The 25,825-nt window shown below is 49.1% G+C and overlaps 1 protein-coding gene and 1 long non-coding RNA gene across 12 annotated transcripts in view; one reads left to right on the forward strand and one right to left on the reverse strand.

Annotated features, from left to right (window-relative positions):
- LOC129484535 (uncharacterized) overlaps positions 1 to 7,753 on the reverse strand; it is a 28,828-nt gene extending 21,075 nt beyond the window's left edge. For both annotated transcript variants that reach the window (XR_008658464.2, XR_008658465.2), the window contains exons 1-2: positions 5,824 to 7,753; positions 5,045 to 5,155 (exon numbers count right to left, since the gene is read on the reverse strand). This is a non-coding gene — a long non-coding RNA (uncharacterized lncRNA). The remainder of the gene's footprint in view (positions 1 to 5,044; positions 5,156 to 5,823) is intronic.
- The window catches only part of SCN5A (sodium voltage-gated channel alpha subunit 5), a 101,704-nt gene that overhangs the window by 69,881 nt on the left and 5,998 nt on the right, over positions 1 to 25,825 (forward strand). For 2 of the 10 annotated variants that reach the window (XM_055282544.2, XM_055282535.2), the window contains exons 18-27: positions 461 to 622; positions 3,266 to 3,386; positions 4,583 to 4,737; positions 13,430 to 13,603; positions 17,468 to 17,590; positions 19,530 to 19,811; positions 22,677 to 22,730; positions 23,385 to 23,522; positions 24,166 to 24,270; positions 25,314 to 25,584. In XM_055282544.2, the coding sequence (XP_055138519.2) occupies positions 461 to 622; positions 3,266 to 3,386; positions 4,583 to 4,737; positions 13,430 to 13,603; positions 17,468 to 17,590; positions 19,530 to 19,811; positions 22,677 to 22,730; positions 23,385 to 23,522; positions 24,166 to 24,270; positions 25,314 to 25,584 (1,585 nt within the window). Of the gene's footprint in view, positions 1 to 460; positions 623 to 3,265; positions 3,387 to 4,582; positions 4,738 to 13,429; positions 13,604 to 17,467; positions 17,591 to 19,529; positions 19,812 to 22,676; positions 22,731 to 23,384; positions 23,527 to 24,165; positions 24,271 to 25,313; positions 25,585 to 25,825 lie in introns of all 10 variants that reach the window. The other 8 variants (XM_055282561.2, XM_055282551.2, XM_055282603.2 and 5 more) reach the window with 6 other exon arrangements.

Raw genomic sequence — 25,825 nt, forward strand, 5'->3', positions numbered from 1 at the left:
TCTCTGTTCCTTCTCTTGAGCCCATCGACTCTGGCTCCCTGGGGTGTGTGTATGTGTGTGTGTGTGTGTGTGTGTGTGTGTGTGTGTGTACAAGCTGGGAGTGCCACGGGGATTCATGAAGGAAGTCAGTGTGACCTTCCTAAGTACAGTGGCCAGCATTTGTGAGCTGGACATCGTGGCCCAGCTGCACCCTTCCAGGGAGTCTGGGGAGGGGGAGTTATGCCAGGCTGGCCAGGGGCTTCCTCTGTCTCTAGGCCCTTTGCCTGGATCTACCAGAAGCCTCCCACCTGCCTGCTCAGGCCCCCTGAGGGAGGGGTCTTCAGTGAGATGGAGGCCCCATGAAGACAGCCGGAGGCAGTGCCCCAGATGCATGGGCAGAGTCTGAAACCCCCAGGGTCAGGGCCCTGGAGACCCTCTGGCTGGGTGTGTGGACTCAGCTCATAGGCTGGGGTCTTTTCAGCAGGAATCCCAGCCTGTGTCCGGTGGCCCAGAGGCCCCTCCGGATTCCAGGACCTGGAGCCAGGTGTCAGCGACTGCCTCCTCTGAGGCCGAGGCCAGTGCATCTCAGGCCGACTGGCGGCAGCAGCGGAAAGCGGAACCCCAGGCCCCAGGGTGCGGTGAGGTAATGCACGCCTTTGTCCCTGAAGCCAGCTAGGCGCCGCTGCTTGGGTCAGAGCCAGGCTGTGAGAGGTGCACGCCTGCATTTGCTGTTGGGAGCCACAGCCACTGTCATAGGCAGCGTGGAAGGCCAGTCTGCAGAGGGGAGGGTGGGCATCCCTGTCGTGACAGGGGAGAGATGGTACAGGGCCCAGGGCCAACGGGAAATTTTGGAAATTCTGGTCCCAAACTCTGATGCAGGACTAACCCACTACCTCCACATGTTCACCCTCTCCACATAGTCCATCCCTGTGTTTTGGTCCTGTTTGGCAAATGTTTGTCCTGTGAATCTCCCCATCCAAAGAAGACTTCAGGAGGCTGGGCATGGTGGCTCACGCTTGTAATTTTAATACTTTGGGAGGCCGAGGCAAGTGGATCACTTGAGGTCAGGAGTTCGAGATCAGCCTGGCCACCATGGTGAACAGGTTACCCGCCTGATTCTATAAGCACTGGAGTTCGCAACCCCTGAGCAAAAGGCCTGTGGCATTGCTGACTAAGCTGCCCAGCCTCACTCACATCTAGCCCACGGAAGGTGGAGGGCACGTGTTCAGAGTGCGTGGTGGCCACTGTCCTGCAGCCTGACCTTACTCCGTCCAGCACTTGTGCCTTTTCCTCTTTTGTGAGGTGGGCCCTTGTGAGCTTTGCAAGCATGGTCAGTTTTTGGAGCACTACTGGAGTCATCTTCCTGCCTGTGCAGATCACGGTTCTCCCCCCGATGGTCTGAGCTGTGAAGGCATGTGGGGACAGGAAGACACAGGAGAGAGGCAGAATGCCATGTGAGAGAAGCGGCTCTCTCACACGGATGTTAACCTTTGAATGAATTTTATAAGTCTTCCTTTCTTCAAATCAGTTCATGGGGGAGCCCATATAAGGGAGACACAGGCTGGGGTTTTCCCGGGAAAGGGACTCCCTCGTCTCACCTGCAGTAGGACCTGAGAACATGTCCTCTCACATGACAGCCCCATGGACTTCAGACAGCTCCAGTGTTTCTAAAGAAAAAATAAGCATGCTGCTCTCCTCTGGCCTGCCCCTTTCATCACCCAACTCCTTTCGTCCCCCAACTGAGCTAGGAGGAGAGGGGAAGGAACCCTCGAAGCCACAGGGGACCACGAAAGACTGAGCCTCACCTCTCTGGCCAAGGATCCACCTTCTCCGAGCAGTAGGCTCTGTTTTCCCTCCAGAATGCACCCCTTTCCCATCACAGATCTCAAAAATGGAAAAGAAGCCCCTGAGACATCAGCAGATTGATTCATCAAAGGAAAAGAAAAGAAAGAAGGCAGCCGTAGGAGCATAGCCATGCCCAAGAATTCAGACAAGCCCCTCTCTAAATGGAGCCTGAGCCTGAGATGATGTGAGGTGGGGGCAGCCGAGATGGGGGCTTTGGACCTGACCTGACACAAACGATGGATTTTCTTCCTTCACTGACACTCCTCCCCTGACGTACCCATCTTTACGTCCCGTTCCCTAGAAGCAGAGGGATTCCTGTGCAAATGACTTGTTGAGCGGTGTTCTCAGGAGAAACCCATGAGAAAGAGAAACAGGATGAAGCAAGGAAGGAAGCTACGGAAAGGCTTTCCAGCTGCAGTCAGCCTCATCCTGTCCCAAGTAGAGCTCTGGGGCATGAATTGCACCACAGCATTGTCCCAACTCAAGGCTGTGCCCCAGATGCATGGGCAGAGTCTGAAACCCCCAGGGTCAGGGCCCTGGAGACCCTCTGGAATACAGAAGGGCTGGCCTTCTGTATTCGTGTATCAGTGGCTGCTGGGCATCGGCCACCCCTCGGGACGGGACAGCAGTCCCCCAGCTGAAGATGATTTTCTGGAGGAGGGCCAGCTAAGCAGCTAGCATTCACAGTGGCTGGGAATGGGTGCACTGGTCTTAGGCAGTGGAATTGGGCAGGGTACCCACAGTGGCCCCTGTAACACCCCTTTACACCCACACCCACAAGTGACACACACAGACACTCACAAGAGCACACCTGCATGCACATGCCTCTCTGTAGCCTCCCTATAATCAAGTTATTGAGGTCAGGGCAGCAGACTTGCAAGGACAGGAAGTGGAGGGCTCCATCACCTTCTCAGTCTCTGGGCTCTGTCCAGCACACCAGAACCCACGGGAACTGCACAAAATGTGTGAGTGGGGTTGCTGGCCTGTTCTCTGCGGTGTGACCTTGCTGCCTGTGTGTTGCCCGGGATCCTGGTTCTGACTCTGTTCTGGATGTGACATGCCTGTTTCCACTGTGTGTGCCACACCACCACGATGCGTCCATGTCCCACTGTGTGTCCATGTTGCTACCCCATGTCTATTTTGCTCCCAGCTAGATGCAGTCCCCATCCCCAGTGGCTTCCCAGAGCCCTTTCACAGCCCCCACACCCCAGCCTTAGACTCTAGCAGACCAGAATCACAGACCCGGGAGCCCCAAGGTCCAGCCTTGGCCCAGCCCTGACCGGCAAAAGGTGGCTCTGTGCAGGTGCCAGGGTGCATCATGAAGATGCTGCCTCCCTTCAGGGAGCCCCAAGCTCCTGCAGACTCTGGGCTCGAGGCCAAAGGGTGCCACTCAGCCCACACTCACACCCTTTCCCACCCTGTCCCACACCCCTGTCCATAGACCCCAGAGGACAGTTGCTCTGAGGGCAGCACAGCAGACATGACCAACACCGCTGAGCTCCTGGAGCAGATCCCCGACCTCGGCCAGGATGTCAAGGAACCAGAGGACTGCTTCACCGAAGGTAATGGCCCGGGCAGCCCTCTGCCCTAGCCTCAGTTCCACCCAGAGGGGACAGGAGGACCAGCAGCTCCTTGGAGCCCAGGGCCACGTGGCACCAACACCCTGCCTTAGATATCTGCCCACCTCCTCCATTCCTCTGCGACCCTGGGGGGTTCCTCCATCTGCCTGACGTGTCTGCCCGTGGAGTGCTGGGCTGGACAGCTGCACCAAGAACTGGAGACACTGTGTTTGTGGTGTGTTAGCACCACTGTATGCCCAACAGCAGTAGGGTCTGGGTCTAATTCGCTCCTGTACCACCAGGCCCTGGCACGGTGCCTGACACATAGTAGGCCCTCTGTAAATCCTTGAGGCAGGGATGACACGTGGCCATGTTGATTGGCATCTATAGCTTTTATGGATTGGTGGTCTATATGGAGGATAGCTGGGGATAAAATGAGAACTTGGCCGGGCGCAGTGGCTCACGCCTGTAATTCCCACTTTGTGAGGCCAAGGCGGGTGGATCACCAGAGGTCAGGAGTTCGAAACAAGCCTGGCCAACGTGGTGAAACCCCATCTCTACTAAAAACACAAAAAATTAGTTGGGCGCGCTGACGGGCACCTGTAATCCCAGCTACTCAGGAGGCTGAGGCAGGAGAATCTCTTGAACCCCGGAGGCAGAGGTTGCAGTGAGCCAAGATTGCACCATTGCACTCCAGACTGGGCAAGAAGAGTGAAACATCTCAAAAAAAGAGAAAAACAAAATGAGAGCTTGCCCTCCATGTGACACATCCATGGGGGCTCTCATTGAGGGATCTGCCCTTCCCAAGGCTCAGAAACTACAAACATGGAGAAGACCCAGGGAATGCCCAGGAGTTCCCACCATTTTCCCAGGGGGACAGTTTCCCAGATGAGCAGCAGACAAGCTGGAACCTATCCCAGCCCAGCCTTGTCCCTGCCCAGACCCGCCAGGCTGTTCACCCACTCGCTGGGTGCTCAGTCCATCCATCCTCCTCACAGAGTGCCTGCAGAGCGTGCGGCCCCCACGGGCGGTGCCCACGGCCCTCGCTCACACGGCCCTGCTCACCATATTGCCCTGTTCGCCACCCACATCATCATAGCTCCTTCTCTCAGTCATCTCTTTAACCATCCAACCTTCTGCCATTAGACGTGGGCATTCACAGGCCCTGAGCTGGGCCTGACCCTCACTGTCTCCCACAGGCTGTGTCCGGCGCTGTCCCTGCTGTGCGGTGGACACCACGCAGGCCCCAGGGAAGGTCTGGTGGCGGTTGCGCAAGACCTGCTACCACATCGTGGAGCACAGCTGGTTCGAGACATTCATCATCTTCATGATCCTACTCAGCAGTGGAGCGCTGGTACCCTCCTGGGGATGCACGGTTGTGGCAGGGACGGCTGGAGGAGGAGGGGAGGGCAGGGAAAGGAGGTCTCCAGCTGGAAAGTCAGGTCAGAAACTGGGGCAGAGCCTCTGCTGAAAATGTGCTCCCCAGACCCCCAGAGCAGAGAACAGCTCACAAACTTTCAACACCCGCGGCACGTATGGAGGGAGAGCAGGAAGGGCTCTCGGAGGGCATGTGTCCAGGCCTTCGTCTTTGTTCCACAAAAGGGAAATGATTTGCCCCAGATCACCAGCCTCCTACACCAGAGCTCTGGTGACACACCCACCTGCACACAGCATCAGTGTTCTGTCAGGCTGTCACAGTGCAGTTAACCATGCTGGCTTATAGTACAGTGCTGGCTCCACTGAGTCCATGTCTTCAGGCTGGAGACTGCGCCCTGTAGTTCACACATGATGATGCTTAATCCCTATGACAACTCTTTGTAGAAACATTAAGTAACTTGCTCAAGGTCCCACCACTCAGGAACCACAGATCTGGCATTTGAACCCAAGCAGTCAGATTCCAGAGTCCTTTGCCTTGACTTATTTGTTCGATCAGTCTTCTAAGCCCTCCTTGTATCTAGCTCTGTGTATTCAGCCATGTGGGAGCTACAGGAAGAGGCCCCAGCCCTGGCCTCAGGAACACCCAATCAGGGTGATGGGAGGCCAGAGGGGGTGGAGCAATCAGGGTAGTCTCCCTGGAGGAAGCAGATAGAGCTGGACTGTGGAGAACAGGGAGGTGTTGAAGCCAGGAGGAGCAGTGAGGCCCTCCAGGGTTGCCCCATCTGGCTCCCAGGCATGCTGCTCTAATCTTTCCAAGCACTTCTAGGAAGAGATGGAACAGCCCTGGAGGGGGTTCCGGAAGGTGCTGGTGAAGCAGGGAGAGGGGTGATTAAGAAGGCAGAAGATGGATGGGCACAGTGGCTCACACCTGTAATCCCAGCACTTTGGGAGGCCGAGGCAGGTGGATCACCTGAGGTCAGGAGTTCGAGACCAGCCTGGCCAACATGGCAAAACCCCATCTCTACTAAAAATACAACAGTTAGCTGAGTGTGGTGGCACTCACCTGTAATCCAAGCTACTTGGGAGGTTGAGGCATGAGAATCACTTGAACTCGGGAGGCAGAGGTTGCAGTGAGCTGAGGTCATGCCACTATACTCCAGCCTGGGGGATACAGTGAGACTCCATTTAAAAAAAAAAAAAAAGACATGGAAACTTTACTGGACTAGGGGAAGTAAGAGCCCTGTGGAAACTCTGCTGGACCAGGGAAAGTAAGAGCCTGTATTGCTGGGGAGGTGAGAACCCCATAGATGAGCAACTAACAGAGAATGCTTTAGACTGCAGAGTGAGAGAAAGGGCACTTTGATCCAAGGCTATGTGCCTCCATTCCATGCTGCCTCCTCCTGTGGGGTTAGACCATGGGGAGGCACTGTGGCTGTCACTTCGAAACCTCTAGGCCTCCCACCCTACCCGATGCTGCCTTACCCCTGTTCCAGAATGGGCCTGGAGCCATAACTTGCAGCCCGCCTGCTGTTTTACCATTGGCAGCTAGAGCCAAATCTCTGTAGGCTTCAGAGAAAGATGGTTTGACAATATGTTAAAGAGTTTTGTTTTTAAACAGCCACAAACAAGGGCAGCCAGAGCCATTTCGTCTGGGCTGTGGAGGGAAAGCTCAGCTTGGCATAAGTGAGGAGGAGTTTTGGCAAGCATCTGGCAAATCTAATCAGGGTAGACAGCCAAGCTCTGTTGTTAAAAAACCACGTCAATGATATATTGAGAAAAAGAGAAATCTGAGTGTGTTATTTAAAGTTGTAAACTTGTTTAACAGAAAGCAAACTATATCCTTTCCAAATTGCTGAGGGAAAATTTTTTTTTTAAAAAAAGAAAAAACAGAGATCTCACAGCAAAAGGTAGAAGAAAAAAGAAGCAACAAGAAAACATAAAATCAGAAAACAAAATAATATAATAGAGGCAAGATCAAACACGTGTTTTAATAATAAATGTAACTGGATAAAATTCATCTTTTAAAAGGAAAGGACTCAGGATAGATTAAAAAAAAACCCTTCAGCCATGTGCTTTCAAATGACAAACCTAAAACAATGCGACTCAGAAATATTAAAAGCCACCAGGCATGGTGGCTCGTGCCTGTAATTTCAGCACTTTGGGAGGCTAAGGCAGGAGGGTGGCTTGAGCCCAGGAGTTCAAGACCAGCCTAAGCAACATAGTAAGACCCCACCTCTACAAAAAGATTTTTAAAAATTAGCTGGGCATGGTGGCATATGCCTGTGGTCCCAGCTACTCAGGAGGCTGAGGGGAGAGGATCACTTGAGCCTGAGAGGTCAAGGCTGCAGTGAGCCCTGTTCACACCAATGCCTTCCAACCTGAGTGACCGAGCAAGACCTTGTCTAAAATATATATATATATACATATATATGTATATATACACACACACATATATATAAAATAAATGTGTATATATTATATATGTGTATATATATTATATATCATATATATAGTGAACTAATAAAGTAGGTCAGGCAAATGCAAATAATGACAACAAATTCAGCGTGCTTTTTGTTTGTTGAATTCAAAGTTAAAAGCTTGAGACGAGACAAAGAGGGTGCAACCTATAATAAAAATATAACTATTGGCTGGGTGCAGTGGCTCATGCCTATAATCCTAACACTTTGGGAGGCTGAGACAGGAGGACCGCTTGAGGCCAGGAATTCAAGACCAGCCTAGGCAACATAGTGAGACCCCCGTCTCTACAAAAAAGAAAAATTAGCCAAACATGATGGCATATGTCTGTAGTCCCAGTTTCTCAGGAGGCTGAGGTGGGAGGATTGATTGAGCCCAGGAGGTGAAAGCTGCAGTGAGCCATGAACATGCCACTGCATTCCAGCCTGGGTGACAGAGCAAAACCCTGTCTCAAAAAAAGAAAAAAAAATGTGTGTGTATTCGTGTGTGTATAAAATACATATATATTCATACACATAAATATAATATATAAAATCTATAAAAGAATATAGATGTATACAAAATATATAAATATAGATTATATGAAGTATATAAATATATATGTACAAATATATAAATATAAAAAATATATTTGTATATTAAATATATAAATATAATCCATATAAATATATTCATATATATGAATATATCTTTATAAAATATATATTTATATAATTATATATACATACATTTATAAATTATATACAATTATGTAAACCTATATATAAGTATATAAGATATAATTATATACACCTATATAAGTGCATATTTATGTATTATTATATGTATAAATATTATGTATACATTTGCTTGGGATTGCATAGCACTTCAATATATAAAACCAAAACCACTGGAGAAAAAAACAGGAAAAAGTGACAACAGTGCACTAGTACTGGGAAACTTTGCTATATTTCTATTAGTTCTTGACATTCAAGTGGAAAGAATAAGACAATGAGAGATCTAAATACAGATATATATATATAAAATAAATTTGACCTAACATAATAATAATAAAGACAATAGCTAACTCTTAAATAGCACTAGCTATATTCCAGATACTGTTTTAAGCATTTTATAAGCATTAATTCATTTAATTCTCACAATAACCCTATGAGATAGGTATTAGTATTAATCCTATTTTACAGATATGGAAAGTGCTAGAAATGGAAAAAATAGGAGGATAAAAGCAAACACCTGGCCAGGCGCGGTGGCTCACGCTTGGAATCCCAGCACTTTGGGAGGCCGAGACAGGCGGATCACGAGGTCAGGAGATCCAGACCATCCATGCTAACACGGTGAAACCCCCTCTCTACTAAAAATACAAAGAATTAGCTGGGCGTGGTGGCGGGCGCCTGTAGTCCCAGCTACTCCGGAGGCTGAGGCAGGAGAATGGCGTGAACCGGGGAGGCGGAGCTTGCAGTGAGCCGAGATCACGCCACTGCACTCCAGCCTGGGCGACAGCGAGACTCCATCTCAAAAACAAAAACAAAAAAAATACCTAAAATGTAAAAGTCATTCTTAAGTAAACCTTGGATCAAACAAAAAATAGTTTGGTGGTAGTTTAGGGGAGTTCAATTGATTAATTAACTAATTAACAAAAGAAGGCCACTCATGCACCAAAGGTGATGATAGTGTGCTATAAATCAAAGATTGTGATTCCATTAATTCTGTCCACGTGAGATCTGGAAAAATAAGAAAAGTGTAGAGGTAGAGAAAAAGCTGTGACTGGTAGAAAAAAACTAGAAAATAACAGTATTGAGAATACTGCATGTGGAATACAGCCAAAGCTGTAATAAAAGGAAAATTCATTACTTAAATACTCTCATTATTAAATAGAAAGAACATTATTTAACTCAAGAAATTAAAAATATAACAAAATAATCTTAAAGAAACCTAGGCAAGTAATTAATAAGATAAAAACCTTTTTTTCTTTGCCCCATATGATCTGCAGTAATAAAAACATAATGAATTAGAAAATAAATAGTAAAATTGACACAAAATTCCAAAGCTGATTCCTTGAAAATTTAAAGCAACCAAATTGATAACCACTAGGTAATCTAATTTCTCACATCTCCAAAAACAGATTCTTTCACATTCTCAAGGAAGAAAATAATTCCAATGCTATTTAAAGTACTCTAGTGCATGAAAAAAGACAGAAAGTCTAGAAATTGTTTCTTGTGTGTGTTTGTGTGTTTGTTTGTTCGTTTTTGAGACAGAGTTTTGCTCTTGTTGCCCAGGCTGGACTGCAGTCCGGGTTCAAGGATTCTCCTGCCTCAGCCTCCTGAGTAGCTGGGATTACAGGCATGTGCCACCATGCCTGGCTAATTTTGTATTTTTAGTAGAGATGGGGTTTCTCCATGTTTGTCAGGCTGGTCTCGAACTCCCGATCTCAGGTGATCTGCCTGCCTCGGCCTCCCAAAGTGCTGGGATTACAGATGTGAGCCACCGCACCTGGCCTATAAATTGTTTTTTTAAAAGCTAAATAATGCTGATTTTTAAAACCTCAAGTATACCAAAAGGAAAACCTTGGCCAGTTTTTATGCTTCATACTCCATACTTCTGAATAGTGATGTACAAATCTTAAACAAAATACATGCAGATAGGATCTAGAAATATATTTAAAACATTGAGTACGTCATATGACAAATGTGTCATATCCTAAAATGTGAAAATAGTACCATATTAGTAAAACTATTTATATTAATAGGACAAAGATAAAAAACCATATAATTATTTCAATGAATGCCTGATTTCCAAAACTCTGGTAAGAACAGAAATAAAATATATTTTCTTCTACTGAATCCAAACGACAAAAAAAAAGAAATAAAATATTTTTCTTAATTTAGTAAAAAACTGACTCTCAAATTAACTTATATCATCATTAGTAGTAAAACCACTTGAAACGTTTTCATTAAAGTGAAGAATAAGAAAAGGATGATTTACCTTTTTAGCTATTGCTCATTATTTAATAATAGTCTTGAATTACTAGCCAGTGTAATTAAGAAAATTGAACACATGATACAAAAGTTGGGAAATAAAATAATTGAAGTTAATCCAGTCAAGTATAAAAGCAAGAGTTAAAAATGATAGAAATATATCATTATTTATAGATAATATGATTGCCTAGAAAAGAATTTAAACCTATTTTAAAAACATTATATGGCCAGTTATGAAATAAATATGCAAAGAATTGTTGCTATTGTTGTTTTATCCTAAGAAAAACCATTTAGTCACAAGTAACATCTTTCAAATATTTGTTACATGCCAAGCACTGCAAGCATAAAATAACTGGGAATAAATATAATAATGAATGTATAAGAGATGCATGAAGAAAACTGTAAAACTTTGCCAAGCAGTATAAAACAGAACAAATAGATAAACATACCTTCATCTTGGGTAGGAAGACTTCATATAAGTTCCTAAAGTAATTAATAGATTCAATGCAATAACAAGCTTTCAACATTTCTGAGGAAATATGACAAAACATTGGTAAAGTTTAAATAAAGTTGAAAATTATTTAAATGTCCAGGGAAATTCATGTGATACTAATTCAGGAACAGACAGAGAACAGTAGAACCACATAAACAGATCTGAAGTAGATTTAAGTAAATAAAGAAATGTACTATATGATAAAGTTGACTTTTAATCAGTGGATTTTAAGTGGATTATTTAATAAAGTGTTGGGGCATTTGATGAGCCACATCCTGAAAAAAAGTATTAAAATGGATATTTACTCCTTACCAAACTATATGTAATTTTTAAAATTGTAATGTAAAACAATGAAACCACAAAAATTGTTTTAAGAAGGTCATTTTTCCTAGCCTCGGAATAGATAAGGGCTTTCTTAATGCAACACCAAAAATTTTACTAAATGAAAATTATAATAAATGATACAATCATATAAAATGATATAATAATTGAAAATGAAGTACACAGAACTTCAGTATGGTAAACAAAAGCAAGTGAGATTTAAAGGCAGGGTGGTGTCACAAACCAGGTTGGTGTTACCAAACAAAGAGTTAATGTCCCCAAATAAACCAGACACTCAAGTACAAAAATAGGCAAAGGATATGAACAGGTAATTCCCAAAAGGAACACGGCAAATATCCAAAGAAAAGATGTCAGCATCGCTCCTAATAACATAAATGAAAATGTAACAAAATACAAGTTTCTTTCATTAGGCTGGGAAAAGTGAAAAAGGAGAAATGACAGCAATGTCAGTGGGGTGGTGGAGAAGAGCCCCCTTCCTGCCCCAGAGATGGAGTGTCAATTGGTGTTGCCTTCGGAGGGGTCCATTCCCAGGCTGTACCAAAAGCACACCTTTGGCCTGGCAACCCCATTTATCCTCAACAATCCCCTGTCCACTGCAACTTTATTTCTACTAGGGATAAACTGTAAAGAACCGAAATGTGCATTATTAATAAGGTTATTGGCTAAATAAGTAGCAGCATATGCAAATAATGAAATATGCAGCCTTTTAAAATAGTAATATATATTATTGCATGTATTCATATTATTGAGTGGATAACTGTTCACAACATATTGTTTAATGGAGAAAGTAATTTCAAGGCAAATATTTAGTGTGTCTCATAAAACTGTGGTGATTGTGTGTATGTGCACACACATACGCACTGTCAAAAATAATACTCACCTAAATGTTAGCAGTGGTTACTTTGGTGTCATTAAATTAGAGATGCCTTTTACTTTCTTTTTTATAATTTCCATATTATTTAATTTTTATAAGATGCACCCATTTTTATACTCAGATAAAAATACAATACACCTAGTTTTTTTTTATCTTGAACAACTCCCAAAATCCATTTTGGGACCTGAATTATCCTGTTGTGCCATCTACAGTGCCTCAGTGAGCCATATGTATGCCTCAGCAGTGCCAACAGCACTGGTCTCTTGGGTCACTGTCGCTCACAGAGGCCCTGAAGTCGGACAGGAAGGCCCAGGAGTGGCAGGTGGAGGCAGCTCCCCCAGAGCCCTAGTGACGTGTTCAGTTGCCTAGACAGGAGCCTCATAGCACACTCTGGACAGAGAGAGAAACAGGAACAAACCAGTAGGCTGGAGGTAGAAGCCATCTGAGAGCCACTGGAGTTTCTCTGTTAGCTCAGGAATTTGAGTTGAGGCAGAAATGAGGAGGTGGAGAAAGACTTACAACTCCTAGGATTTTGGAAACTTTGACTCCTAGAGCCTGAGAATTGCAGATTTGACTTTATCTACACCTGTGTGGTTCCTAAACATCAAATCTACAAACGACTTTTAATATAGTTTCTTTAAAATTCAGCTTTACATCAACTCTCATTGGTTTTTGCTTATTTAAATAAATGTTGTGTAAAGTGAAACTTAATCATTATTATTAATTGGAAACCAATATTTTTCCCATGAAAAGTAAGTAACCGTATAAAGTAAACAAAGCTAAAGCAAAACGGAGTGAAAACGAAAATATTTTATGTTGTTGTTTCCATCAGGAAGCTGTGAGCTGAGCCTGCATACCCTCTCTCCTTGTTAAAATGGCAAGTTTTAGAAAGGCCTAGCCCAAAACTCAGACTTGATCTTCATTGCGAAGGGAGAAGGGGTCGCACCATTCACTCTGCCTTATTATCCATCTACCACATAAGGCCATCTCATGGCCTGCCGGTGGCACAGGCCCCGCTTGGAGGGCATTCTTATCTAGTCCAACACTGCCAGGGAGGAACCCCATCCACAGCATTCCTCACCCCTTCCCCACTCTCCCAGGCAGCAGGAGGTGTCAGAAACGGTGCCTAGGCCAGGCGCAGTGGCTCATGCCTGTAATCCCAACACTTTGGGAGGCTGAGGTGGGCAGATCACGAGGTCAGGAGCTCAAAACCAGCCTGACCAACATGGTGAAACCCCATCCCTACTAAAAATACAAAAAATTAGCCGGTTATGGTGGCTGGCATCTGTAATCCCAGCTACTCAGGAGGCTGAAGCAGGAGAATCACTTGAACCGGGAGGTGGAGGTTGCAGTGAGCCAAGATTGCACCACTGCACCAGCCTGGGGGCAACAGAGCAAGACTCCGTCTCAAAAAAAAAAAAAAAAGAAAAGAAAAGAAACAGTGCCTGGTGCAGGGTGGAATTGGCAGTGGTCCAGGCTTCATGTCTGCCTTGTCCGGCCTTGTCTGCAGGCCTTCGAGGACATCTACCTGGAGGAGCGGAAGACCATCAAGGTTGTGCTTGAGTATGCCGACAAGATGTTCACCTATGTCTTCGTGCTAGAGATGCTGCTCAAGTGGGTGGCCTATGGCTTCAAGAAGTACTTCACCAATGCCTGGTGCTGGCTCGACTTCCTCATCGTGGATGTGAGTGTGGGCACCCGAAGGGAACAGGAAGGGGAAACCCATTGCCGGTGCGGGAGAAGGGGCTGAGGCAGAGGGCCGAGTGGGAGCCAGCAGGCTGAAGGGGAGGCGCGCAGCAGTGCTGTGGGGCAGGCAGAGAGGAAGGAGGACATGAGTCTGAGAGACCCAGGACTTGTCCTCAGGTTCCCAGGCTCAGAGGAAGAGAAGAAATAGGAGACAGGGTCCTGCCTCTAGAGCCCCCAGTTTGGAGCCACAGCAGGTGGACACCTAGGCCCCTGCTTCTAGGGGAGATCGTTCAAGAGTAGTCAAGGTAGGGGCGTGAGCCAGGGCAGGGGCTGGGGACTCAGGGTCCAGAAAGGGAAGTGAGCAGACAAGCTTGTGCTCTAGCACACACCACAGCAGACTGTAAGTGTCCATCAGGCCCACTAGACAGATGGCCAGTTCAGAGCCTCCATGCACACACGAGGAGGACAGTTCAGAGCCTCCATGCACACATGCCAGGGGTAGAAGGCTGCTGAAAGGATGCTGGGCAGGCAGGGGAGAGCCTCCAGCTCAGGGAGAAGGTACTGGCTGGGGAGGATGAGAGAGGGGTGGAGTCACCCCAGAGGAGGAGGAAGCCATGAACACTGGCTCAGGGGCTCTGGGTTGCTGCCCTAGATGATCGGGTAGCTGTGAGGGCTGCCTGCCCAGGCTGTGTCCAAGGAGGGCCTGGGGCAGGAGGTCAGCGTGGCTTCTGAACACCCGGTTGGCAGATGGAGTGTGAAGCCCCTGCCCCACAGCTACCCAGGCCCCAAGACACTGCTGGGTGCCAGGCAGCATGAATGCAGGGTCTGAGAGGGGGCCTGACATCAGTCAAGAGGGAGAGTAGCCAAGCAGAGAGAAACGGGTCAGTGCAGGGCAGGCCTGGGTTTGCACTCACTGAGGACAAAGGAAGTGAAGGCAAAGGGTACAGATGGAGGGACCTCTCTGGGGGATCGAACAAAACAGAGTGGGGGTCAGTATCTGCAGACTGAAAAGGGCTTTCCAGAAGGCGCCGGGTTTGCTGATGGCTTCTGGCCTTGACATCGGGCTCTGCAAACCAGCAGGAGCTATCCTTCCTGTGGTTAGAGAACAGGCTCAGGCCTGTGCAGTCTCCATACCCCACTCAGAGGCTCAGCCCCCAGTAAGCCTGGCCAGAGTCCAGGTTGAGGCTACCAAGGCTGGGTGGGAGGTCAAACTGTGGGTGGCCATGGTGGCAGAGCGCCTTGGGCTAGAGGGGATGCACAGAGAGACACAGATCCAGGTCCTTGGACCTGTAGTCCAGGCCTCTTTCCCAGGTGGCCAAGAGGATGCTAATGTTGGGGTGAGGGGGTGCTGGGGTGGAAGGGGGGCAAGGAGAGCTCTAGACACACTGGACTGCCCGGCCCAGCCCTCAGAGCCTCCCTGAGATGAAGCAGAGGCCCCTGAGGTCTCCCCGTTGAGGGACTATGGGAGGGCCTGGGATCCTGGCAGCTAAGCCCTGAGGCTCCCTGACACGCTGTTCCTGCAGCATCTTGGGCAGTTGGGCCTGCTGAGGGTCTCCTGCAAGGCAGGCCAGCAGGACTCTGCACAGACTTCTGGGGAAGCACCCACCAGCCACTGGCCACCTTGGGGAGGCAGAGCCAAGGCAGGGGAAAGGGAACCGGCAGTGCTTCCCTGCTCAGGCCCAAGAGAGGAGAAGGAGCCTGTGGAGAAGGCAACCAAGGCTCACAGCAGGGAGGGGCCTTGCCCAAGGCTAAGCAGAAGGAAGTGGGTGTGGAATCCAGCTTTCTTGACACTGGCCACGCTGCTGTGCCCCTACCCCATCTGCGTGCTTCATGGGAAAGTTTGTCTCAGGCCTCAGAGTTTAGGGAAGGATGTTTCCAAGATGAATTCTGCATTATTTTTCACTAAATGCTATTGGGTCTCTACTGTGTGCAAGCACTGTTATGGTGCTGGAGATCTTAGGGAACAAAATAAAAACTCTTCCCCACATGGAGGAAGGTGGCTACAAACAATCAGCATAATCAATAAGCCACTTTTACATTATGTGAAAAAGTGGTATCTACCATGGAGCAAAGAGAACTTGGGAAGGGTGGGGTTGAGGGGAAGGTGCAGGTTGCCACTTTTAAATAGGATGATCAGAGTAGCCCACTTTGGTAACATTTGAGCGGGTTTGAAGTTGGGGTTAGCCAGGCCAATGTCTGGCAGACATTCCAGGCAGAGGTTGGAAGAGCAGTGCAAGGACCGTGTGTCAGGAGCACGCCTGGCATACTGGGGGAAATGCAGGGAGGCTAGAGCCACTGAGCAGAAGGAAGTGCAGGAGATGAAGCCAGATTGCAGGGGATGCAGCCAGATTGCTGCCTTTGAAAAAATATGGGCTTTTAGAATGAAATGGGGGTAGGGGGGCGGAATTGGAAGGCTCTGAACAGAAGAGTGCCGTGAACTGACTGATTTTCTTTAGGGGTCACTCGGTCATGGAGGCAGGGGTAGAGAGGAATGAGTAGAAGCAGGGAGAAGAGTTAGGAGGCTCAGGCCATGATCCAGGGAGAGACAATGGTGGCCAGGCCAGGACGGTGGCAGTAGAAGTGGTGAGAAATATTTGGACTTCAGACGTATTTTGAAGGCAGAGCCAACAGGAAATCCTGATGGGTTAGACACAGGGTGTCAGAGACAGAGAGGAGGCAGGGAGGACGCCAAGGATTGTGGCCTGCACAGCTGGAGGGATGGAGTTGCCGTCACCTAAGACGGGAGGCCATCGCTGAGGCAGACGGGGCAAGCTTTGGAAAGAACAGAGACCGCAAGACAGCCTGTTAGGAACTGGGCAGGCAGACCAGCTGGACCTGGCACTCTGGAGGTCCTGCCCTCAAGGAGAGGTCCCTGAGAGATGCCCCCCGACTCTCCAGGATTGGGGGCCAATAGCCCAGCATCCTTGAGGGGTGAGTGGGGGCAACACAGAAATCAGTCTGGCATGTCTTCCTTCCCCTGGCCTCTTTGCTCAGCTCCCTCCCCTGGTGCTGCCAAGACTGGGAGGAGGCTGTGGGAGTCAGGCCTCTGCCCCAAGCCTCTCCGAAACCCAGGCTGGCCTGAGCACCAGGATGGTGTTGATGGTGACTGCAGGGGAGGTCAGGCAGGAGGCCATTTTTGGACTGTGATCACAGGCCAGTGGTGACGTAAGAAGGGAGTGCATGCCCACGGAGCTTTAGAAGGATAAAATCCACAGAGTGGAAGTGCCCTGGGAGGGGTGGGGCAGAGGGAACAGAGAGCTGAGGCTCCTGGTGCCACCGAGTCCCCACCTTTGCTTTCCTTCTTTGAAGACGTTGAAATGCTGCACAGTCTGGCCTTGGGGAAATGCCCCACGATTGTCTATTTGCTCCTACTTAACCCAGGACCGCCTCTGCTTTCCCAAAAAAGGCTTCTTTGGGGAAGGAGACAGGTCCAAGAATTGGAATTGAAGGAAAGAATGTGAAGACCAAAAGCCCAGGCTTTGTGTCCCTGCTCTGCCACACCAGCAGAGTGGCTTTGGAATTCAGTTTTCCCATCTGTAGAATAGAGGTGATGCATCGCAACATCGCAGGGTTAGTAGGGTTATTAAAGAGCATGTATGTGAAGTACACATAGCAGCCTCTCAGTAAAGGCCCAGAAGCCAGGACACTCTTGGGTTCGCCCCAGCTTGGGCCCCGGGAAGTCTGGCCCAGTGCAGAGCTGGCCTGTGATGACAGTCCACCGCAGGACTAATAAAGAGTGGACACGGGAGGCCTGTGGCTCTCTCGCACCCAGCACCATCTTAGGGGGCCAGGAGCCCTACTGTCTGTCCCCAACAGTGAGGAGCTGTTCCCATCCTCCCCATTTCTACTTTGCCTCCCCCAGGTCTCTCTGGTCAGCCTGGTGGCCAACACCCTGGGCTTTGCCGAGATGGGCCCCATCAAGTCACTGCGGACACTGCGTGCACTCCGCCCCCTGAGAGCTCTGTCACGATTTGAGGGCATGAGGGTAAGAGAGGCAGCTGCCTTCCCACCAGGGAGTGGGAGGCGGTCCCACGGAGGGACCCCCAGCCTCAGCTTGCTGACCCACAGGCCCAGCCCACTGCCATCCCGGGCCCCTCCCTGTGCTTCTGATGTCCTATGGCCGTGGAGACTGTGGCCAAGGCTGACTTGGTAGAAGCATGGCCCAGTACCTCCAGGAGAGGCACAGCTGGGCATGGAGGCACCCTGAAGGTAGGCAGCTGTGAGAACCCACCGCCAGGGCTCACCCTCCAGCCCTGTGAGCTCCCGTGAGGGCTGGGACAGCACCGGACAAAGGAGAGGAAGCAAGACTTGCTGGGCACAGGGGTCTCAGCTACACCCCAGGCCACTGGCACAGGGCCCCTGTGCTTCTGCTATCCTGCAGGGCTGCATCTGTGTGTGCCCACTCTCTGTGCCCCTCTGCATGCCCTGCCTCCTGGCAGACACAGGCTGCCAGCCCTCTGTCTGTGATGGGCAGTGGGGCTGTGGTCGGGAGGGTGAGGGAAGAGGCATAGAGCAAGCTGCATTCCCAGCATCAGACAGAGGCTGTAGAGGAAATGACCATGTGCTTAGTGATCTCCTGTGTACCATTTTCCTAGTGCAGATCCCTATGCATTTTTCAAGTCACCACATTTTACCAAAGAATGAGAGCAGATAAGGCAGATTTGAAAGCACACCAAGAAAAACATCAGCCAAGATATATAGCAAGAAAACAAATACACATGTGTGTGTTTGTGTGTACTTGTGTGAGGTGTTTTTTTAACAAAACACATCAGTTCTGTGTGGCTTCAGAAGACATGTTTGTTTGTCTCTCACTGACCCAGCAGGCACCATTACACAGCTCAGCCTACCAGTTGGTTGATGGCTTTGAACCTTGCCCACACCCCCAATCCATGGAGACACACATAGCTTATTCCTGGTGGGAAACCATCCACAAGATAATATTCAGAGTTAAATGTCTCTTTGGGAGCAAGGACATTTGATTCCAGAGGGATGCAATGAGACACTAGGTGCCAGGAATGCCTCTGTGGTAGCCACTGGCCACAGAGCCAGCCAAGGGCAAACTCCCAGGGCTTCCCCACCTCACTCTATACCCAGATGTTTGGTGTCCTAAGAGCTGGGTTTTCCACCCTGTTCCAGGGTTCAGCGTGCCTGCTGAGGAACAGCATCCCCCAACCTGGCATCTGGCCCACACCACACAGTCCACACCAGCTTCACCTCCAGTCTGTGTGGCACATGTGTTCCCGGTGCATGGACAGCTGGGGACTTGATCTATGAGTAGGGTGGAGGGCCCCAAATGCCTCTATTAGGGAATCTTCTATAGGGTGTTGTGAGTTTAGATGCAGAGCATGAGGCTGTGGCTCCATGGGATCTGAGAGCCCCTCACTGGGGAGCGGGTATCATGGGGAGTACCCATGCCACCTGCTCTCTGGCTCTGCTCTTATGGGAGCACTGGAGAACTGCCACAACACCCTCTAGACACTGCACTGAGGTCCCATCCATCCCAATAGCAACAACCTAAAATAAACCAGAATTTAGCTCCAAAAATGTAAGGACTTGTGGGATTGTTAGGAAACCCAGTCTTGGGGACGTTTTGAGAGGTCCTTTCCCATCAAGTTGCTGGTATCCTCAACCAGCACACACCTTGGTGAAAATTAGATTTTAAAGATCACAGATTCAGGGCAGGGCCAAGAAGGGAAAGCAGATGTTCTGAAGCCACAGCAGACTCTGGGGTGCACTCCGCTCACTCCCCACCAGCTCTTCTGGCCATGGAGCTGGCCTCTCCCATGAGTGTGGGATCTGCACACCCACCTGCACAGCCCCCTGCAGCCAGGGAGTTCATTCTTTCATGGGGTGGCAGGGGGTCTTGAAAAGGGCATGTGCTCTGGGCACCCCCAGGAACTGAGCCACTTCTCTGTCCACTTGAGGTGGTGGTCAATGCCCTGGTGGGCGCCATCCCATCCATCATGAACGTCCTCCTCGTCTGCCTCATCTTCTGGCTCATCTTCAGCATCATGGGCGTGAACCTCTTCGCGGGGAAGTTTGGGAGGTGCATCAACCAGACAGAGGGAGACTTGCCTTTGAACTACACCATTGTGAACAACAAGAGCCAGTGTGAGTCCTTGAACATGACCGGAGAATTGTACTGGACCAAGGTGAAAGTCAACTTTGACAACGTGGGGGCCGGATACCTGGCCCTTCTGCAGGTGGTAAGTCCTGGAGAGAAGGGACTTCTTCCTCCCAATGGCTGTTGAGCAGCATGGCCATCATCCATGATGTGGGCAGGAGCGGGGGCAGTGGGGCCATGCTGGATCTTCACAGGAGGATCACAGTGCCCAAAGGAGGCTCAGGACTCTCCAGGGATTTGGCTTCTTGGGAAATCCCCAGACTTTTAGTTCTAGAACCGATACCACATTCTCCAAATTGCAGAGTATGGGGATGGTCTGTGGTGCTGTAGAACCGACTCCCAGCCAGTAGTCAAGTTGATCTCTTCAGGTTATCAGTAAGGCAGTATGATGGCACAGATTAAAAAATGAAAGACCATAGACTACTCAGGAACTGAACTATTAGCAAAGTTGTGACTGTGGCCACCCTCTGTTATAAAAGATAGTGTTAGCCCTTGTGTTGTTTGAAAGAACATATTTCTGGCCAGACGCGGTGGCTCACACCTGTAATCCCAGCACTTTGGGAGGCCGAGACGGGCGGATCACGAGTTCAGGAGATCGAGACCATCCTGGCTAACACAGTGAAAACCTGTCTCTACTAAAAATACAAAAAAAATTAGCCGGGCGTGGTGGTGGGCGCCTGTAGCCCCAGCTACTCAGGAGGCTGAGGCGGGAGAATGGCATGAACCCGGGAGGCGGAGCTTGCAGTGAGCTGAGATCTCACCACTGCACTCCAGCCTGGGCGACAAAGCCAGACTCCATCAAAAAAAAAAAAAAAAATTTCCATCTTTGATGTGCAATGTTTAAGCACACACAATCCTTCTAGGGTTTCCACTGATTTTGTGAATATGGTGGCTTCAGAGATTATAACACATTCCATAAAATTAACCTACCATTAGCCTTGACCAATGCAACAGAACCACAATGCATAAAGCTGCAACTTGCTTGTCTTGCTGTTCCAATCTTAAGCCCAGACACCTGTCTGTGGTCCCCAAAGCAGAGGAAAACTCAGCAGACTCTCACCTGGAAACTTTATACATCCACTCACACCTCCACCCATCCCTTAAGTCCCAGTGGTAGTCCCACAGAGACTCCCCTGCACTGCCTAGTGGAGAACGGTAGATTAGTACCAAACCCAAGGAGCTGTCTATTCCTGCAACTGTCCCTCAGAATGTCAGAACTTTGGAAGAAAAGACCTCCTTTTATAGACTAAGAACGGCTCACCTTTCCAGACAAAGCCACTCGGTGTTTGGGAAGAATTCAGTCATAAATATCTCATACCCTTGGGTGGTCCCCAGCAGTTTCCAAAGTATTTCTGGGCCTATCTTTATAGGCAAGGGCCTCTTGGTACAGGGAGCTGGAGTAGCTTGCCTACTATGAGCAGCCTTAGCTTCCCCTTCTGCCCTACCTGCCTCATAAGAATTCTTAGACACAGGAAGTTTGTGTACCTGAGCTTGTGCTTAGAAAGGAAGCTTGGAGGCCAGGCATGGTAGCTCATACTTGTAATCCCAGCACTTTGGGAGCCTGGGGTAGGTGGATCATTTGAGGTCAGGAGTTCGAGACCAGCCTGGCCAACGTGGTGAAACCCCATCTCTACTAAAAATATAAAAATTAGCTGGTCGTGGTGGTGCGCGCCTGTAATCCCAGCTACTCAGGAGGCTGAGGCAGGAGAATCACTTGAACCTGGAAGGCAGAGGTTGCAGTGAGCTGAGATCACACCATTGCACTCCAGCCTGGGCAACAGAGAGAGACTCTGTCTCAAAAAAAAAAAAAAAAAGAGGCTCGGGGCAGGACTGGATTTGGCCAAAAACACAAATGAGACTTCACTGGGGAGTCAGTCTCACACCAAGCGTGTCTCTTGGGGTCTTTCTGCGTAGCAGCCCAGACTAGGGCAGACAATGCCACCAGCACTAGGGCCCTCTCTGGTTCAGCCTCCCTCTTTACTCCCTTGGTGTAGTATGCTGGAGCCAGCTTGTGCCGGCTCACAAAAGCTCATTGTTACATTATCAGAAATTTTGCAAGCTGTTTATTAAATACAGCCATTATAAAAAATTGAATTCTATAAACTTATAAAATTAACTAAATGATATTAAAACAAAGGTAATAAATACTCAAGATTCATCATTACATTTTAGTATTATCATCTACGCTCTTGAGGCTTTTTACATCTATTATGTCTGTACAGTGGGAGTACCATAATGCTAAGCTCTTATGCATCTCTTCTCAACTCCATTGAGTAACTTCACATTGGTAACCTGAAATCGACCATGGTGAGAATATTTACACAAGAGAAATTGGCAAACCAACAATCAGGGTTTTTTTCTTTTCTTCTGGGATGTCAGCTGTCAACCATTTACCAACACAACATTGACAAAAGAACCCCCTTAAGTACAAGGGAAGGTTGAGATTCTTCGGGAACTTCCCTTGAAAGTCCATGGAGCAGAAGCCACATGGTTCTCTGAGATGTAGGACAAAGGAGACCAGTCAGCCCTGGAGTTCTAGAACACACAGTCGGAGTTCTAGAACACACAGTCTAAGTTCCACCTCTGTCTCCCTGACAGAATCACTGTCAGGATTCTGTGATGTGTTAGAAATGGAAATGAGGGTGGATCTGAAGGGAAGACCTCCTGCAAGCCCCCTCAGACTCTTGGCCTCAATCAAGAAGCTTATTCCCTGCTGCATGGCCTTCTTGGGGCATCTGCTCAGCTGCTTCCCCTCCCCACCCCTAGTGCTAAACAAAGTCTTTCTCTGACCACCCAGGCATTTAGATGCTGCTGAAGGGGTGAGGGGGGGTGGCTTGCTTTTCATAAGAAGCTTGCTTCTGGCTTCATCTGTCCAGACCAGAGCCCTAAGTAGCTCAAGCGAGGTGCAGAATTAAATGATTGTCTTAATCTTGTCTTTTCCTCCCAGGCAACATTTAAAGGCTGGATGGACATTATGTATGCAGCTGTGGACTCCAGGGGGGTAGGTTGCCACAGTGGCTTCTTCCACCAAGTCAGGCACCTGAGGCTCCTGGTTGCTTGGCCACCAGGGAATCAGTGTCTGCATCTGAAAGCCCAGCCCACAAGGGCAAGATCTCGTGTCACTCTGGAGTTCAGCCTCTCTGGAATGCCCAAGCCTGGCTCTGGGGCAAGGTTGCTTGGTCTCCTAAGAAGTCCCAGAATTCTCAAATGTTTTTTCAAATTAAACTCACTGTAGTTTACTGACTTTTACCCCAGGAGGATGGGGTGGAAGCAACAGAGACGCAAATCAAGCTTCTTCTTTGTCCAGCACCCCACCCGGTCACACTGACAGCTCAGTCAAGACTGAGAGAGGTCCCCATGTACTCCAGCTTCCCATTGGCCCAGGGCCAGAGCCAGGCACTGATACTCTGCCAGCCCTGAGCTCAGCATGTCTGCTGTCCTTACCTGCCACCATCCACTCCTCTCACCTCTATCCCTACCCACCTCTGGCTCACAGACTCACATAACTGGGCTAGTGACCTTCCTCTAGATACACCCTCTCTCCCACAGAATGGACACTCCTAGCCAGCCCTCTGCCTCTGCCCCCCTCCCCTCCCCATGTGACCCCCCGAGACCCCAGCCTGTCTGATCTCCCTGTGTAATTTCTCCCTCGCAGTATGAAGAGCAGCCTCAGTGGGAATACAACCTCTACATGTACATCTATTTTGTCATTTTCATCATCTTCGGGTCTTTCTTCACCCTGAACCTCTTTATCGGTGTCATCATTGACAACTTCAACCAACAGAAGAAAAAGATACGTAGAGCACCAGCTCCCCACTGGGCTGGGCAGGGCAGGGCCGGGTGCCAGGGGATTGAGGGGCCATTCAGGCTCCAGGTCCCATCTCACCTTCCCTGTTGGGGGAGAAGGGTGTGTCCAGGGATGTAACACACCTAGGCCTGTAAGAAGGTAAGAAGGGGCTTTGGTGGGAGGCCCCATGCCTGCCCTAATCCACTTGAGAGATGAGACTCCTGGGAGAAGCTGGGGTGAGAGCTGCAACTGTTCACCTGGTCCATGATCAGAGGTCATGGGTAAGGCCTGTGCAGAGGCCCTGGGTCTTCCCAGAGCTTCGTCAGAGAGGCTATGACTGGGTTGTAGGCAAACCAAGTGAAAAGAGAGAACCTGAAGGCTGGTTGAGCTGGGAGGGAAAGGGTGGAGGGTGGATACTGGATTTGCAGGTCATAAAGCCAGAGAGATCTCAAGGTGAAAGGGGACAGGGTTCCTGGATAAATAGATTTGGGGAAGAATCTATGGCGCAGAATAGGGACATATTTTGTCCAGGAGAGGAAGCCAGGAGGTGGTCGATCCTGGCATCCTCATCAAGAAGGCAAGATCCTGGTGCCCTCCATGCTGGGGCCTCTGAGAACCCCAGAATGAGGTTGGTGCCTTCTCTCTGCACTTAGGGGGCCAGGACATCTTCATGACAGAGGAGCAGAAGAAGTACTACAATGCCATGAAGAAGCTGGGCTCCAAGAAGCCCCAGAAGCCCATCCCGCGGCCCCTGGTGAGCCAGGCTCCTGGTTTTGTGGGAGTGGGGAGGATCTTCTGGGGTCCCTGGGAAGCTTTCGTGCCACACAGCCAGCCATCAGGGCTGCTTCACAGTCTTTCAGCCCAGCCTGAGGGGCGCTATCAGATGTCTGATCATGAAGAGAGGTCCCAGCCTCATACAGATAGGGAGGAAGGTATGATAAGGATGTAGCATCCCAGGACACTCCCCATCCACAGGAACCCTCTGTATCTGAGCGAATCTCCTCCTTCCCCTCAAGCATGCAGGCTTTCCCCAGGAAAAGCAGTGCAGCCTTCACAGCCCCACCCCACCCCACTCAGAGCCTCATCCTTGGACCCGCAAAACAGTCAGGGAGCCGGATTCCTGAGTCACCTGGTGGGGAGAGCCAAGAGCTCTGGAGAGCGGGGTCCTCTCCAAGACTGACTCCCTTGGCCCAATCAAGCCATTATCCAAAAAGTTGTGTGTGTGTGTGTGTCTGTGTGTGTGTGTGTTATTTATAATCTTTTCCAAGTGGGAGAATAGAAGAAATATATATATAATCTTATTTCTTCCCCCAAGTAATCTGGGCTGATTTACAATTAAAGACACATACAAATACGGTTAGTAGAATAAATAAAATTCCATAAAAAAGTGGAGCAAATATATTAATCTAAGCACTGACATAATTACTAAGGTTGAAGTTTAAATTTGCCCTTGAGCCTTCAGACTGTGGGAACTAAAAGGGAAGCACAATGAACAGTGTGTTAAGGATGCTCAGGGCAGGAACAATCTCTCCATGAAGATCCATCATGGAAGGCCTCATGGAAGATGGAGCTCTGGGGATGGGCCTTGAAGCCCAGGAAGCATTTCAGCAGGATAGCCAGTGGCTTTAGCCTCCAGGACTTTTTCCTCTACACTATCTGTGGCAGTGTGGCAGGGGCTTTGGGCTCACTAGAGGGTAGAGTGGGAGGGTGGGTGGTCTGGGATGAGAGGCAGCAACAGGCATTTGCCAGCCTCCCCGAGGGCCCTGCTGAGCACTTTCCATTTGCCTCTCCTTTCAGAACAAGTACCAGGGCTTCATATTCGACATTGTGACCAAGCAGGCCTTTGACGTCACCATCATGTTTCTGATCTGCTTGAATATGGTGACCATGATGGTGGAGACAGATGACCAAAGTCCCGAGAAAATCAACATCTTGGCCAAGATCAACCTGCTCTTTGTGGCCATCTTCACAGGCGAGTGTATTGTCAAGCTGGCCGCCCTGCGCCACTATTACTTCACCAACAGCTGGAATATCTTCGACTTCGTGGTTGTCATCCTCTCCATCGTGGGTGGGTATACAAGTCACCTGGACAGAGAAGCCCTCCCCAGCCAGGCCTCTCCTCTAGCCCCTGGGTCTCTGCCAAATGCCACGTACAACCCTAGCTTCTTTCATTATTTTTTCAGTGCATTTCTCACCCCCCTTCTCCCCTCACACATACGCGCACACACACCTCTCCAGAGAGAACTTATCTAGAAGGGCCCACTTGGGCCAAGGAGACCAACCTGGCAGAGGACCCAGCAACTCGCTCC

This window comes from Symphalangus syndactylus, chromosome 1 (genome assembly GCF_028878055.3).
Source record: "Symphalangus syndactylus isolate Jambi chromosome 1, NHGRI_mSymSyn1-v2.1_pri, whole genome shotgun sequence".
Taxonomy (NCBI): Eukaryota; Metazoa; Chordata; class Mammalia; order Primates; family Hylobatidae; genus Symphalangus; species Symphalangus syndactylus.